Below are 15574 nucleotides of genomic sequence, written 5' to 3'. Positions count from 1 at the left end.
TTAGCATTCTATCTCATTAAACACACCTGTTTTGACTCATCAGATAATCAGCAAGGCCTTCATGAAATGAATTGGGTGTGTTAGAAAAAAAATACTAATTTTTGTGGAGCTTAGGACCTCCCGGACGTGTGTTTTAATCCTGATGTTTAAACGAGAATCATAAGGCTTTGTCAGAGTGCCCTCCAGTGGAGGAGCAAACAAAATGATGTGATATAAACCCCCAAAAACAATTATGTTTTGAGAATATAATAGAACATATAGGCAGCACACATATTGAACAAGACTATAACAGGCGTTTAATAATGTTGAATCCACATTCATGTCATAAATAACCCACTCTCATGCTTAGAATTCATAAAGCATAAGGAATTATAGATAATAAATTACTGTTCAGAAGGAAAAGTCATTGGTGTTTGCTTTCCATAGCACCATCTACTGAGGAGAAAAACCAATCACAAATCCGTCAATCGTATTATAAGTTATAACAGCTATAATAAATACTAATAAACACAAATAACAAAACAACACATGGTAGTTAGTTATTTTAGCACCCACATTTACACTTGGAGATCGATACAATTCTATCTAGCCATGTATTTATCTACAACATATGTCCAAAGATATATAGACACCGTTTCTGATTAGTCAATACAACTATTTTAAGGAGCAACCATTGCAGACACAGGCATTCTACTGAGCACACTGCCAACAGAATAGGACACCCTAAGGTCACCATGTCCCATGCCAAGCATCAGTCAGAGAGGCACTGAGTTGTGGAGCAGGGAATCTCTTTCCTCTGAAGTAATGGAGCACCATCCATAACCAGAAATATTAATCTGAAAACTAATAGCAGTATTCCAGGGGCTCAATAGCTTTGAGCTCAGCAGATGCACTGGATGAACAGGTGTCTAAATAATTTTGGATGTATGGTGTAGCTCTGGCAGCGTTAAATTGTTGCCTTTGAAAGATTCAGGTTTTATAAAAGTGGATAAAACATTTCCTAAATATCCTGCAAGCTGCTCTAATAATGAAATCATAGCTGATCAAAGACTAGCGTGTGAAAATCTACATAACCATTTTTCCTTTCATGACTGGAAAGAGAAAGTGCAGAAAAGACCCCAGTGATCGCTGGTGAAGCGGCCACACTTCAGTTTCTCCAGTCCCACCAGAGTCATACTGTCTGGGTGGAGTTGGGCGCCCTCTTTGGCTGTTCGGAGGTAAACGCGGTCGAAACGCAGGCGTGCAGGAACAGGAATCTCTTTGTTGTTGTTAGTGACAGTGTCCCAGGTGTACATACAGTCCTCTGGCTTTCCCAGCATCTCCCAAACATCTGTAATACCATCCGGGAGACCCCCCAACTTCTGAACCTAACACACACACACACACAAAGGCACAACATCCAGTTATAATCTGAACAGTTAACAATAGTAGAACTGGTGACCATTCATGTCACATTCAATTAAACTGAAGTTAATGGTGTTCTATTATTTATAATTTTTGTATGTATTATTGTTATAAATCTTCACAATCATTATAAATGTGTGTTTACTGTGGGAGAATGGAGTAAAGGCTATTGATTTAAATGAGCAGGGAAAAACAAAGTGTAAACAAATTGAAAACTTTAAAATAAGTGATAAAGCATGTGTCTGTGAGATTTTTAAACCATCACCAATCAAGCTACATGTAAACAACTTATTAAACACTGAAAAGTCCTGAAGGGAGCATTGAGGAGCTGTTTCTGGTAGCAATAGCTCACCAGGCTAATCGGACATCTAAACTTTTTGTAGGGAGCCAGAATGGACCATATGAGTAATGAGATCTCAAAAATCAAGTGTATTTGGCAGTGGTTTAATCAGAAAATGCAGAGTTAACAAATACCTAACAGTAGTGCAGTCAATATTAGTCAAAAACCCTGGGCCATGTTTAATGCATTCTAACACAGAAGTCCTGGGTTAGGGACTGATTTTGGACCTGTCTGAATTAGCTCAAAATATCTAAAGACATGTTTTAATTCTGCCTTTGAGTTGGTCGTAAAGCTGTTATTTGACTTCACTTGCTCAGATATGAGATTTATCTTCTAAACACACACATACGCACTGGTGTGTTGTAAGAAGGTTTTGTAGCCTGCAGGCTAGGCTAATCTTCAGGCACTTCCTTCAGACGCTAACAAGGCCAGTATAATGCAACTCACTTAGCTCACATCTCCACACACAAAAACAGACTCACACCCCTGAGCTGTCTGGATAGGTGTTGTGTGTGTGAAACTGTTTTGCTGTAGATTCCTTTATCGGATTGGAATTTTGTTTCCTGAAGTTAAATTGGTGGAGTTTCAGTGAGCTGATGTGTGACACTGTAGCATGCAAAGCTAGCTGTTGCTATTAGAACAGTCCATATTTGACAGTGTAATAGATAATGGTGAAATACACATTTGTCAAGATCATACTTTGAAATATCTTTTCACGTATTTTAGCTAATATTTAACTGCATGGCGCAGCAGGTTAGTGTCGCAGTCACACAGCTCCAGGGACCTGGAGGTTGTGGGTTCGATTCCCGCTCCGGGTGACTGTCTGTGAGGAGTTGGTGTGTTCTCCCCGTGGCCGCGTGGGTTTCCTCCGGGTGCTCCGGTTTCCTCCCACAGTCCAAAAACACACGTTGGTAGGTGGATTGGTGACTCAAAAGTGTCCGTAGGTGTGAGTGAATGTGTGTGTGTGTGTGTTGCCCTCTGAAGGACTGCCGCCCCCTCCAGGGTGTATTCCTGCCTTGCACCCAATGATTCCAGGTAGGCTCTGGACCCACCGCGACCCTGAATTGGATAAGTGCTTACAGATAATGAATGAATGAATGATTTAATTGCATCATCCTAACATCTCAAATATTAAGCTAATTTTGCTACATGTAGTTTTTCATTTCTTTTTGCTATACATATATTTCAAGCTGGTGCACAGTGCCCCATAAATACATAGATATCTGTGTGAAATTCTAATATGAATTTTGCACTTTGTTAGACCATTTAAATAACAAACAAAACTAATATTTAATGCTGTAAGTCTTGTTATGTTTTTGCGCCATGATTTTACCTTATTCAGCCAAACCAGTTACCTGATCTAAAAGTTAGAAAACTAGAACCAGCATCACACACACCTCCCAGTCCCTTAGGTTGGTGTCTCCTCCAAAAATGACCGTCTGTCCGTCTGGCACTTCCTTCATGCGCTTCCACACCCTGCGCAGCTGGTTTAAACGCTCCTGTGAACCGGTCTTTAAACTCTCCAAGTGAGAGGTCATCAAACACAGCTGATGACCTGAGAAATTTACCTAAATATGTAGAAACACACAAACACAGAGGCAAAGTGTCTTACTTGTAACGAGTGGAGGCTGTACTTCACCTTGGTCGCCCCCAACTGCACGTCTGGTTTATGTTTCGAAAAGGTACAATAATACAGCTACAAATACACTCAAACAATGAGAGGGAAAACAGTTTATAATGACAGTAGGAATAAAAGAAACTCAAAATCAAAATAAGCTTACAGTGGCCATTAGCAGATTCCTCATCATTTCTGTTGTTGGAAATTTGACAATGCTGCTCTCTAGAAGTTCAACTCTGGACTTTCTGAGAAATATTCCAGTGAAATAGCCAATTTCACTGCCTAAGAAGACATTATTTAAATCAAGATTAAACCTACAGGACATAGAGGCCGCATGAATATCTTAAAAACATCAAACCTAAAGAGAATCTTACCTGGCAGTATCTCATAATCTGATATGGCATTCTGTAAAACCTTCAGGTAATCAGCGATGAGCTCTTGCATCAGTATCACATCAGCACGGCATCTTAAAACGAGAAGAACACATTATATTTACTGATTTATTTTATTTATATTCATGTAAACATTCATATTTGCCCTCTGAAGGACTGGTGCCCCCTCCAGGGTGTATTCCCGCATTGCACCCAGTGATTCCAGGTAGGCTCTGGACCCACCGCGACCCTGAACTGGATAAGGGTTACAGATAATGAATGAATGAATGAGTAAACATTCATGTTCACAGTTCTCTGACTAAATCGGACCTCGATTCATCTGACTTCATGTATTAATATCACACACTGTAAATACAGCAGCGTTCAGCTCATCAGAACAGCTTGTGTTTGTGCAGTGAGACACTACAGCTCAGCTTTTCCATGAAAAATACATCTCAGCAATTTTCTATTTAAAAATAATTTTTCGGCTACACTGCATCCTCACACCACTACAGTAGTATTTAAAGCAAGGACACACGCAAATGATGACCTTAGGTCACTTGTGCACTTGTGTTTGTTGATGCACATTTCAAGTTACTGAGTGACAGTGTCAGTCAAGAAGAATAAGAACATGAACTTAGAAAGCAGCACTCACTTTGCCAAATATTTCACTAGACTTCTGACCCTATCTTTTATGTCTTCGTCATCTAGGCCATCTATGTTCCAGGTCAGCACAGTCAGATGGTTGGGGTCTTGAATCTGGTCAGGAGCCTGGCCTTCATACACCTGCTTTAAGGTGAGGTGGGTCCGTACAGTCTGTGTTGATTTGGATTCTGTCTCCTTAGTGTGAGTGCACTGGAGTGGGAGGGTTTGAGTGTCCTGAGTCTGAGTGGCCACCGCCTCTGTCTGAGTGGACTGGTCACTGGTCGTCTTATCCCGCGTATGCTGGGGGGCCACACTCTGATGAGAACTTGCATCTTCTGTTTTAAAAGTCTTCTTTTGCTTATTTTTCCTCCTCTTTTTCTTCTTAGCTGTTTCTTCTTGGGGTCTGACGACTTCAGGACTTTTATTGCAGTCTCTGTCGCCCCCTGCTGGAGCTCCTGTGTTAGGACGACTGTAGGAGAACAACAATGGTACTTTATTAATATAATTATCTCAACTGTACGTCCAAATTTATCCAGAAATTCTTTTCTCATTTGTGAATTCAGCTACAGCATTCAGTGCATACATTACTTGTATATTCTCCAAAGCCTTGTCCTGTAGAGTGGCATTACATTATTATAAAATTACCATTATAAAAAATAACCTCATTCAATATTTTAACTATTTTAAGGCTGAATGCAGATGGACAACTCTACAGCTCCTGGGGTGACACGCTTTCAGTTTCATTAATAATATTACAGCTAGTACACAACCTTCAATACCTGAGACTGGAAAAGTCTCAAAAGACTGGAGCATCGTGTGAAAATAATGTATACAAAATATAAACATAAAACACCAAGATCTAGGCAGTTATGATAAAATATATTAATCTTTTGTTTACTGTAGCAGTACCACAAAATCTGACATATCTGAAAATGGATGTAAAAAAAAAGTAGTGGTGTATTATAAATTCAATGTAAGTTTATATGCCACTCTTTTTTATTTTAACACCACTTTTATTATTATTCATTAATAACACTGTAAAAACTGAATGCATGTAAAGAAGTACAGCTTTGTGTTCTTACGTGGCTGAGTCGTGTTTGTTCTCCATCTCTGAGCTCCTGGATTCTGAGGAAAGCAAAACCAACAGCAGTGAGCCCTTGGGTAAGACTCCAACCTGTTCCTCTACTTTGACCTCTGTAACAGGGTTAAAACTCCAACCTGCTGTTAGTAAATATCTGTCACATTCTATAAATAGTAAAGTAATGAAAGGCAAGAGCACCGTCTCATTCTGACACTAATGAGTTTGAAGTAAGGCTACACCCAGAGAGCATTCCACTCATAGACGTAGGTGTACTACACTACAGGTAACATGATAGAATACAGGTGTAGCACACACACATCTGTTGTATTATGTAATCTGTGTTGTTTTCTTTCTGGGTGTGCTACACCACTGACAAGAAAATGTTCCAAGTGAAACTACTGTATCTAGGACCCTGTGGCAGATCTGGAAGCCTATGTCACCAAATACATAATGTGCATATTTAAAAAATAAATCAACTGCTTATTACAGTATTGAACGTCTGAGGTATTTTTGACCTAAAGTGACACTAGGTATCATATGGGATTTTGCTCCTGGTAGTGTAATAAATTTTTACAGTGCTGTAAAAATTATAATTATAAAACCTATAATTATCAGCTCCATAAATAAACCCCATGGTAGTGTAAGCTGGTTTTGTTGCTTGTCTGATCCTGTATAAACTGGTCACTGAGGCTAGTGATGGGAATTTCGGCTCTTTTTGGGGAGTCGGCTCTTTTGGCTTGGCTCTTCATAAAGAGCCGACTCTTTCGGCTCCTAAATGGCTCTTTGTTTTACCACTTATTTCCACTGGTACAGAACAATATTACCTACTTTTACATGACTATATGGACAAAATATTATTGTTCAATATTAAAAATAATAGTGTTGCAATGGCCAATTGTTTTTATGGCTGTCTTGTAATAACTCACACATTCAATTGTATAAATAACTGGATTTTTATTTAAACACCTTAATAAAAAATCACTTGTAAACTCTGAAATACAGCCAATGGAACCCAAAAGTACAAAATAGCTTATTAAATTAATTAATCATCCATTTCTGGGTAATAAAATAAACAAATACTCTGCAAACTGCAAAACAGCAGCATTCAGCGGTAGTGATTAAAACAACCAAAACTGTCAACAAACATTTAACTGATTTAACATTTTCTTCAACTATTTTTTGGAAGGCAGATTGGCATTCAGGAAAACCAAGTGTCTCAGCTCGGAGGGTTGGAGGGTTGGAGCTTGCTTGTTGTTCTCTGATTGGTTGAAACGGGAACCGGCTCTCATCGTTCACTTACAAGAGCCGGCTCATTGAACCGGTTCATTCGCGACCGACACATCACTAGTGTCCACAACATCACTGTCATTGGAGAGCAGGAGGCACACAGCAGAGCAGCAGCTCTGGAGATCACCATCCAAAAATATTCAGCCAGCAGTGGTGTTTGACCGACAAATGTCACATTTCAGGAGAGACTATTTGATATGTGACTGTCTGTGAGGAATGTGGTGTTCATTAACATCGCACGGAGGTGTTTGGTGCTTTCTCAACGGTCTGTTTTGGAATACTATTTCTCTCTGATCTTCACCTGAGTCTCGTGTACGACGTATATGTGTGTAAACATGTCGGGCGAGAAGAAGAACATCCCCACCTGTCTACAAGCTGAAGGAGGAGGAGTGGACAGTGTTCCGACGCATTATCCGCCTTGTCATGACATCCTGTCCCCGAAAAGCACCCTCTCCCTCGTCCCAGTCCCACAGCCTTCACAGGTCACTGTGCCTCAGCACCCACACCCACCTGCAGCAACAGCAGCATGAGCGGATCTACGAGGAGCAGTCAATATTTACTGGCCTGCCCAGTTATGCCCAAAAGAGGAATGTTTTCAGAAAGACCGGCTCCATTTCAGTGCTTGGCCCAGCGTCTTGCTTCACAAGTAACTTCCAAAGCATCACTGGTCACGTCATCAGAACGCTGCTACCACTAGGACCAATAAAGGGTGGCGGCAGACAGAGCTTAAGGCAAAAACTTGGAGTGGATTTCCACCTGCTCCGACCTCTCCCAAGGTTCAAGCCCCCTACCAGCATTAAAATAGCCCTATTCAATGCCCAGTCCTTATCAAACAAAGCCTGTCTAATACAGGACCTTATTCTTGATAAGGAAATATATCTCATGTGCCTATCTGAAACCTGGCACATACCAGAGTCCTATTCTGCACTGAATGAGGCCTGTCCCACAGGTTATACCTATCTGGAAAAGGCCAGGGGCACCGGTCATGGAGGAGGCTTGGCAGTTAATTATCACGCAGACCTGCCACTGTCCCTGCTTCACTTGCCCAAGCTGTACACATAAATATTACTTATTTACCGCCCCCCAAATCCAACCCAGGCTTCATCACAGAAATACAGGACCTGTTGACATCACTCTGTGCAACAACATCCAATGTAATTATCCTTGGGGATTTTAATATCCATGTGGACTCACCCACAAGTCAATTCACTGCAGAGTTTCTGGAGCTTCTTGAGTGTACCCATCTAAAGCAGCATGTTGATGTGCCTACACACACCAGGGGGCATACACTTGACCTGGTCATCACTGATTCTGCCCTCATAACAAATCTCTCTGTGTGTGATATGGGCGTTTCTGATCATAAGGTTATCTCTAGGGAGCTGTCTGTAACACGTTTACACTCCAAACCAAAACGCCTAATCCAGTTCAGAAATCTGAAAAATATAAATTCTGCTTCTCTCAGCCAGGATGTGAAAGAACTGTCAACTACTGCACACTATACATCACTTAGTGACTCTGTTGATCTTTATAATACTGGTCTTCACAACATTCTTGAGTCCCACGCCCCACTTAAATCAAGAACAGTTTCTTTTTTCAGATCATCCCCATGGTTCACTGATGAGCTGCGGAGAATAAAGACAACTGGACGTGCCCTTGAGCGACGATATGTTACCACAGGACTGGAAGTCCATAAGCAGGCTTACCGTGCCCATTAAAAGGCCTATTTTAAAGCTCTGGCCACAGCTAGGTCTCAATTCTATTCATACAAACTCATCACTGCAATAATAAACAAGTCACTGCAAACTGGCCAAGTCCCTTCAGTCTTAAAAACTGCTCTTATTCGTCCTCACCTGAAAAAACCCTCATTAGATCCTGAAAACCTGGGGAATTATAGACCCATCTCCAATCTACCATTTCTCTCCAAGGTCTTGGAAAAAGTTGTAGCAGCATGACTCCATCACCACCTCCATATACACAGTCTGTATGAGACTTTTCAATCTGGTTTCCGCTCTGCACACAGTACAGAGACAGCCCTGGTCAGAGTTACCAATGATTTGTTGATGGCTACTGACCAGGGCTCCCCGTCACTTCTCATACTCCTAGATCTCTCTGCCGCCTTCGATACTGTGGACCATAACATCCTCCTGCATCGGCTCCACACTATAGCTGGACTCTCTGGGACCATCCTCCAATGGTTCCAGTCATACCTCACCGGCAGAGTTGAGTATGTGGCCCTGGGGGAGGTGAGGTCATCTCCCCACACTGTCACCTGTGGGGTTCCTCAGGGGTCAGTGCTTGGACCAACTCTGTTTACTGTCTATATGCTCCCACTGGGCAACATCATCAGGAAATATGGGATATCATTCCATTCTTATGCAGATGACACCCAGCTTTATTTAAGAACAGATTCCATCTCCACTTCAGCCACCCCTCCAGCTCTCACAGCATGTCTGGAGGAGATAAAGGCTTGGTTGTCTGAGAACTTTCTTCAGTTAAACAGCAGTAAAACAGAAGTCATCCTCATCGGTACTCTACACCAGATTAAGACATCTTCTATCAGTAATATTATTGTCTCTCACTTCTCACATTCCCCTCACTTCTTCTGTTACAAATCTAGGTGTCAAACTGGACCCACATTTATCATTTGACAATCACATTCGCCATCTATCCAAAGTTACTTTCCTCCATCTTAAAAACATAGCAAAACTCCGTCCTCATCTCCCCCAACCGGATGCTGAAAAATTGGTCCATGCCTTTGTCTTCTCCAGGCTGGACTATTGCAATGCCCTCCACATTGGTATCTCTGGCAGGAGCCTGCAGAAGCTCCAGCAGATTCAGAACTGTGCTGCCAGGATCCTTACGAGGAAGCGGAAATATGAGCACATTACACCGATTATAAAATCTCTACACTGGCTACCCATCCACTACAGAATCCAGTACAAAATCTGTTCTCTCACTCACCAATGTCTCTATGGAAACGCCCTGCTGTACCTTAAAGAGCCCTTACCCCACACAATACCTCAAGACATCTCCGTTCCACCAATGCCTATCGCCTTCAGCAGCCCCGGACCAAACTTTCTACTATGGGAGACCGGGCTTTTCAAGCTGTTGCCCCACGTCTTTGGAATTCACTCCCAGATTCTCTGAGGGCTTCACAGAGCATGGAGTCTTTAGAAAAAAAAAAACTAAAAACTTTTTTATTCAAAAAGGCTTACTAAGATATAAATATTTCTTTCTTGTTTTTATTTACTTGCTCTTAATAGATTTTCATTGCTTCTGATTATCCTGTAGCACTTTGAGATTTCCTTGAAATGTAAAGTGCATTACAAATAAAATGTATTATTATTATTATTATTATTAATGAGTTTGCAGTTAGGCTACACCCAGAGAGCATTCCACTCATAGATGTAGGTGTACTGCACTACAGGTAACATGATAGAATACAGGCACACATATCTGTTGTATTACGTAATCCGTGTTATTTTCTTTCTGGGTGTGCTCCACCACTGACAAGAAAATGTTCTAAGTGAGACTACTGTAGCACTGTGTGGCAGATCTGGAAGCCTATTTCACCAAATACATAACATAACTGCTTCTTACAGTATTGTATATCTGAGGTGTTTTTGACCTAAAGTGACACTAGGTATCATTAGGGATTTTGATCCTGGGGCTCCTGGTAGAGTAATTAATTTTTACAGTGCTGTAAAAATTATAACTATAAAACCTATAATTATCAGCTCCATAAATAAACCCCATGGTGGTGTAAGCTGGTTTTGTTGCTTGTCTGGTGCTGTATAAACTGGTCACTCAGGCAGGTCACGCTGGAGGACCACCACACCCGTTTCCACAACAACATCACTGTCATTGTGATGTCACAACAGAACCTTCAAAACTTCCAAAAGAGAAGGTCATAGCATATAAACATGTTAACAATGAAAATGTCCGCTTTTGTTCTCAGAGTAAGTCAGGAAACGTCCCAAGTTAGTGGTTCTGACACGATCTACTGTTGTATTCTACGCCAATAACTAATTTCATCGTAACACTTCGAGAACTAAAGTCCTTTCTAGAAAATAAGTCACGTCCAGAAAAAATAAATACAAGTTAAAAACAAGTCGACATTTCGATAAGGTCAATAATTATTTCCAGAGAATACGTCGTCTGTTGTTGTTAAGTCCTTGTTTTATAAAAATGATTTTTTTTGGGGAAATATTACTTCAGGACTTTTTGTCTCCTGCTTTCAGGACCGGAGAATAACACAGGCGCGCGCATATTTTCCCGCTCCTTCCGTAAACACAGAGGCTCTGAGAGGGAAACTAAAGAGGAAATAAAGAACTGCACTGACATTTATGAGCATACATTTCCCCAAAGAAATTTTACCTTTTGGTCACAGTGCTCGGCTGCAGTGGTGTTCTGAGTCTGTTTCTGCGTCTGTTTCGGTTTCGGTTTCCTAACAGAAAGTGCTAGTGCGCGCGCGTGCGTGTGTGTGTGTTGATTGCAGCAGCACTACACGAATCTAAAGTCTTTAAACAGCCAATTCACCAGCGTTAAATCATCAATATTAGTTTTAAACTAACACTGAGAGTATTGACGAGTGTTAAATTAATTAAACACTAATAGTTTATGTACTTTGTATTTTTGTGAAAACTATTTCAGATTTAGGTTCAAAACTTTATTGTCCATTATTTTGCCATTCGTCTTTTTGTGAAATTCGTCTCTGACGCACTGCACACTCCAGTTTACCACAAAACAAACACATTACACCAAAAAGAACATCTATTAATGAAATGAAATACATTTAATTCACCCATTATTAACAAATAGACACTGGGACAAAGGATCTTTTAAAAAACAAACAAACAAACAAAACAAAACACTGTTGTTTTAGCCAAGAGAACTGCACAGCTGCGGCCTGATAGGGGAAACTGAAAAGAGCCATAGAGGGGGACGTGTAGGATGCTGTATTATGACTTTATCTTTCCTCTACTCTCTGTACAGCTCTGATTATGAAGTTTGCCTTACACCTATCATTTTACTCACCTGGTAGATATACCAGTACTTTATATTACAAACAGCATTGATTCAACAAGGGATTTATAAACTTAGTCTACGGTTCTCCATCAAGCTTTTGAGCTTCGATGGAATTAAGCTCTTCTGAGACGTCCTGTTACACGGTGTTGGCCTGTTGAGACAAGGAGAGAGACATGTCCGTCTCCATGCCCAGATATTTATAAACTTCAACCTGCTCCACTCCTTTAATCTCTATAGGCTCAAAAAGAGACTAAGGAATATCAGGTGCTTCCTTCCACATCTCCTAACAAAGCAGAACATAAGGAAATGTGCGTTTGGTATTTCCCTTTTAAATGGTGCCACATTTGTAAGGAACATGCATTTATGGGATGAGCAGTAGTCAATGCCACAGCTCAAGGTCCGGGAGAGGAGAGGCAGCTGTTGAAACTGTGAAAGAAAAACAGGGAGATTAACAAGTCCACTCCTGAAGAAAAGAGATGAGCTGAGAATGTGGGTTGCGCCCATGAAGAATTTGCCAAATCCTCTCTCCCAAACAGGTTATTCTGCCATTGACTGGTTTGGTGTTTGGTGGACTGTGTGAATGAAGTTTAAAGAAACAAGAATGTATTGGCAATTTAACAATTTATTCATTTAACAAACAGGAGCCTCAGTGGCGTGTGTTAGAACCTTACACAGCCACAACAGCCCCCACCTCCTCCTCCTCAAACAGCCCCCCACCCAAATCCACTACATACTCACAAAATGCTCCTCTTTCAAAAGGGCCACCAGCTATATCATTTGCATATTTAAATATTGACATTTCTGGCACTGCAAACAACTCCATTTATATAAACAGAAAGAAAGAACAGACGACAAAACACATCCTTGTTGAAGCCCTGTGTTTAAATCTAGTACTGGATTTAACACCATTAACAACCATGTGTTGCCACCTATTACACACGACGTTCTTCATCCATAAGATCAAAGCTGAGTTCAGCTGTAGGCCTTTAAGCTGATTCAGCAGGGTGTGTATATTTACTGTAGTAAAAGTGGATGTAAAATCCATAAATACAATTATTTCACAGGAATCTGTTTTATCCAGAAGTCTATAGTATCTAGAAGAGACAGGCGGGTGTTTTCCACGCCCCCTTTAGGCTTAAAATCAAATTGCAGAGGATCAAGCCACACACCACACTCTCCATGTATTTGAACAGTACAGATGTAAGTGCCACAAGCATAAAATCATTTAAAACTCTGGCATTTGGCTTCTTAGGACTGAGTCTAATAATAGATTCTCTCCATATCTGAGGCACACAGCTGGCAGTTGAAATAATGTAGTTATTACACTCCTCAGTGGAGCTGCACTTGAGCACTATGATGTACATTTGTTCCTCATGCTTTATATGGATTTGCTTTAGTAAAAATCAAAATCACTTTCTTCCAATCTGATTGCCAAACATTTTTTTCTTCTTCAGGATTTAGCTTTTCAGCAACACCCTCTTTTACAGCTCTTAGGAGACCTCACTCTGACAATCCCCTGTCCATTAAACATCATCAGTGATGGATATTCACTGGAATTTACCACTGGGAGAAATTCAGTTTTGTCTTTGAAGGCTGAATGTGCCTGTTATTACATTATTTATTTAATCTACAAATGCCTCTCAAAAGCATTATACTACTGTTTCTAAAAGAAGAATTTATTCTTTCAATATATTTGTGTTACTCCCTAAAGGTGTCTTATGTTGAGAAGAAGAGTACAGAGACACAGCTCAAGGTCCGGGCGAGGAGAGGAAGCTGATGAAACTGTGAAAGAGAAACAGGGAGATTAAGAATTCCACTCCTGAAGAAAAGAGATGAGCCTCCACTTCACTGAGGATGTGACTGTGGGTCAGAGACTGAGACAGAAGTGATCACTCAAACAGGTGAGTGAGAGTTCTCTCCAGCGCCTTCTGCTGGAGAACTGACCACAACACAGCTCCAAAATACAGCGCTGTACCGCCGCCGGGGGGCACTGTTTCCCCGCGCAAACAGCCGTTCCTGACACTGACTGTTGTAACAGGAGCTGTTTTCCTGCAGAAATATCTTCACAACGCTTGTGTCCCGCTGTAAAAACACAGTTAGTAACAAGCTGCTTTCTGTACGAAATGAGCCTCAGTGCTAGCGCTAGTAATCTGTATTTACTCCAGTCCCACATCCGCATTAATATTAGCTCATTCACCTGTTTACAAACGATCAGAATAAACACGTGTGTTTTCATGCATTGTGGGGACATCACGTTTTCGTTTATAGAGACTACACTTACTTCATCCTTATTCCCTGCAAAACCCTAATCCTAACTTTAATCTAACTGTTCTCTGAGGCATTAAGAAGCAAATTTATGCATTCAGTATCATTCCACATTTTATTTATACAGTTTTCAATTACAATTTCACAATTAACAATTTTGCATAATCTGATTTCTATATTTCTCATGTTTCATACACATTAACAAATTATCACCCTTCAGTCTCTTTGCTAAGATTTAAAATGTAAACATAGCTTTGTATAAAGTACTTATTATGACACACATTTTCAAAAACGTTATGCAAAGCCTGATGATATAAACAAAACATTTTTTTTATCTTTAGTTTTTCTTTATTTCTCTTTTTAGACACATTAACGCTGTGTCGCTATCAGATTAGCGCTGCTGCCTGATTTGGACTGTGCATGCGCATAACATCATGCTTGAGTACACTTTTCTGATAGCTCTGATATTTTATTAATTTCTTATTAATTAATAGACTCAGCACTTTCTGGTTTCACGGCATGTTTCCCACATCATTATACGTCACGTTTTGTTTAAGCAGAAGATTACCTCAACAAATCTACACAAATATCTCCAGCTGTAAATAAATACACTTTGCCAGTGCTCCAGTTGTTTAAAACTGTAAAGGACAGTGAAGAATGAATAACTAATGTTTGTGTGTATTTAAAGTTATTCACTCTTCAAGATAAAGCTCCCTCAGCTTTGGTAAACAGTCTCTCTGCTGCTATAAGCTACATACATTAATGTCTGTGCATGAGCAGTCCAAATCAGGCAGGTCACGCATCCTAAACAGATTTAGATAGCACAGCAGCAACCGACCACTTATACAAATGGCTAATTTCCTCATTCTGCCGGAAGTTGGAAAGCTGACTGAACGAAATCTGGAAGAAGGTTTTGCATAAAGGCTATTAGGTGGCCACACGCTGCTGGCTGCTGCACGAGGGAAACTGTAAGCTGCCTAAAAGGGTCAGACTGGAAAATTAGTTTTTACATTAGTGTGCTGCTTTGTTGCTGTGTGTTCACAGAAGTGAGGAGATTTATGCCTAATTTAGGGGGCCATAGCTGAGTCCAAACATGTTGCCACTGAATACAATTCCCCACAATATGAAATTCTTAGTATAAATACAAATTCACTGAGTTACCACAGAAACTTATTAGTAATTCAAGTTGTTTAGTTTTGTAGCACTTTGGTAATTCAACAGTAAGCTGTCTCCAGAGTCCTGAGACATTCCCTGTTTCTTTTATCTTGTTATATATGTATAAGCATGGGTTAAGTGGGTTTAATGTATTTATTTTATTCTCTTATTATCACTGTCAATTGTGTCAACTCCACTGATCATATTAGTCCACTTTGTAGTTAGTTACAGACTATAATCCGTCTGTTGATCTGAATACTTTGTTAGCCACCTTTTACCCTGTAAAGCACAACACTCACAGTACCTCCACAGAGCAGGTATGATTTTAATGGTGAATCATTTTCAGGCTGTGTGTTTCCTCCGGGTGCTCCAGGTGTCCT

At 40.5% G+C, this 15574-nt stretch overlaps 1 protein-coding gene and 1 long non-coding RNA gene across 2 annotated transcripts in view; one reads left to right on the top strand and one right to left on the bottom strand.

Annotated features, from left to right (window-relative positions):
- The window catches only part of LOC136708886 (uncharacterized), a 108277-nt gene extending 103116 nt beyond the window's left edge, over window positions 1-5161 (top strand). Inside the window, exons 2-4 of the long non-coding RNA XR_010804408.1 lie at window positions 4445-4529; window positions 4765-4866; window positions 5067-5161. This is a non-coding gene — a long non-coding RNA (uncharacterized lncRNA). The remainder of the gene's footprint in view (window positions 1-4444; window positions 4530-4764; window positions 4867-5066) is intronic.
- Window positions 330-11189, bottom strand: LOC136708883 (tyrosyl-DNA phosphodiesterase 2). The gene is made up of 7 exons (XM_066683768.1): window positions 11124-11189; window positions 5461-5503; window positions 4389-4847; window positions 3737-3828; window positions 3526-3644; window positions 3142-3312; window positions 330-1367 (listed from the first exon to the last, which is right to left on the bottom strand). Exons 2-7 carry the CDS (start codon window positions 5484-5486, stop codon window positions 1086-1088), a joined length of 1149 nt encoding a protein of 382 aa, XP_066539865.1. The 5' UTR covers window positions 5487-5503; window positions 11124-11189; the 3' UTR covers window positions 330-1085.
- Window positions 11190-15574: the final 4385 nt, after the last annotated feature.

Source organism: Hoplias malabaricus, chromosome 10 (assembly GCF_029633855.1).
Source record: "Hoplias malabaricus isolate fHopMal1 chromosome 10, fHopMal1.hap1, whole genome shotgun sequence".
NCBI classification, from domain to species: domain Eukaryota; kingdom Metazoa; phylum Chordata; class Actinopteri; order Characiformes; family Erythrinidae; genus Hoplias; species Hoplias malabaricus.
This window is presented reverse-complemented; position numbering and strand designations above follow the sequence as displayed.